At 37.3% G+C, this 1,051-nt stretch overlaps 1 protein-coding gene across 1 annotated transcript; it reads right to left on the minus strand.

The window, feature by feature from the left end:
* Window positions 1–185: 185 nt before the first annotated feature.
* LOC107735953 (platelet glycoprotein 4-like) lies at window positions 186–907 on the minus strand (the record flags this gene model as incomplete). Its single annotated transcript, XM_016547490.1, has 4 exons — window positions 186–240; window positions 332–405; window positions 501–619; window positions 723–907. Coding segments are annotated over 4 exons (433 nt in total), but the record flags the coding sequence as incomplete, so codon positions are not given.
* Window positions 908–1,051: the final 144 nt, after the last annotated feature.

The following is a 1,051-nucleotide window of genomic DNA, read 5'->3' on the forward strand; positions in this document are numbered from 1 at the left end:
TATATATATATATATAGATAGATAGATAGGTTAGATCACTATATATACTGTATAGATAGATAGCCTCAAACTGACATATTTCCGCTAAATGGGAATACTAAGGTTATTATAGGTGCTTTATTGGGCCTATATACTTTAGCTGGACCTAACTGCTTTAATGAAATAGATGCTTCATTAACGCTTACCTCGTTTACCCATAAAATAGGGAAAACTGTGTAGTCCTTGATTTTGTTCAAAATTCTGTGAGAAAGAAAGACACAGGACATCATGTGAAGCCGTGCATGTATGAATTTAGTGTATGAATGACAATGTGTGATGTCTGTTTACATACACAATACTATCCGATGGGCCGTACAGCATGTTGACCTGAAGTCTTTTTGCAAATCTCAGAGTGAAACCTGTAATCTACAAATGACACAAGATGCATAACCATTGTCTTATCTTAAAGCTTCTTCCTTTCAATAAAAGAAAACTTGTGCAAACTAAAATGGGTTCCTCACCGGTTCTACATCCAGAAATATGGAGTGCTCATCAAAGTTTGGGTTCAGTCCGATCACACCTTGATGGAGATCATTGCTGCCATAGAGGAAGTGGGGTAGAGAGAGTAATACTGGGGTTCCTGTTGAAAAATATTGAATATAAAAAACTCAAATAATGCATTCAGTAAACTTTAGTTTCAACTTCAGTCTCAGCTGACTTCATACGAGGCCCAAAGCACTGACCTTTACAGGCGGTGAGGTCAAGAAGTCCTGCCGTAGTGCAGTTTCTGGTGAGCACAGGGTCTGTACAGTAGCACTGGTTATCTGGGTTCTCCACTGGAGAGGCCAGAGCTTCAGGAGGCAACATGTACCGATACACATCGATTCCCTTCAGGTCAACAGTTCCCTCATACTCAGCAGATATTGACCTAGAGGACAAGTATGATATTTATCACACATGTATGTGTTGCAAAGGGGGAAGGAGTGTATTAAACGGTATATCAATTACTTTATAATTGATATAATACACTATGTATATATATATATATATATATATATATATATATATATAT

Source organism: Sinocyclocheilus rhinocerous, unplaced genomic scaffold (genome assembly GCF_001515625.1).
Source record: "Sinocyclocheilus rhinocerous isolate Xijiao unplaced genomic scaffold, SAMN03320098_v1.1 C36364485, whole genome shotgun sequence".
Taxonomy (NCBI): Eukaryota; Metazoa; Chordata; class Actinopteri; order Cypriniformes; family Cyprinidae; genus Sinocyclocheilus; species Sinocyclocheilus rhinocerous.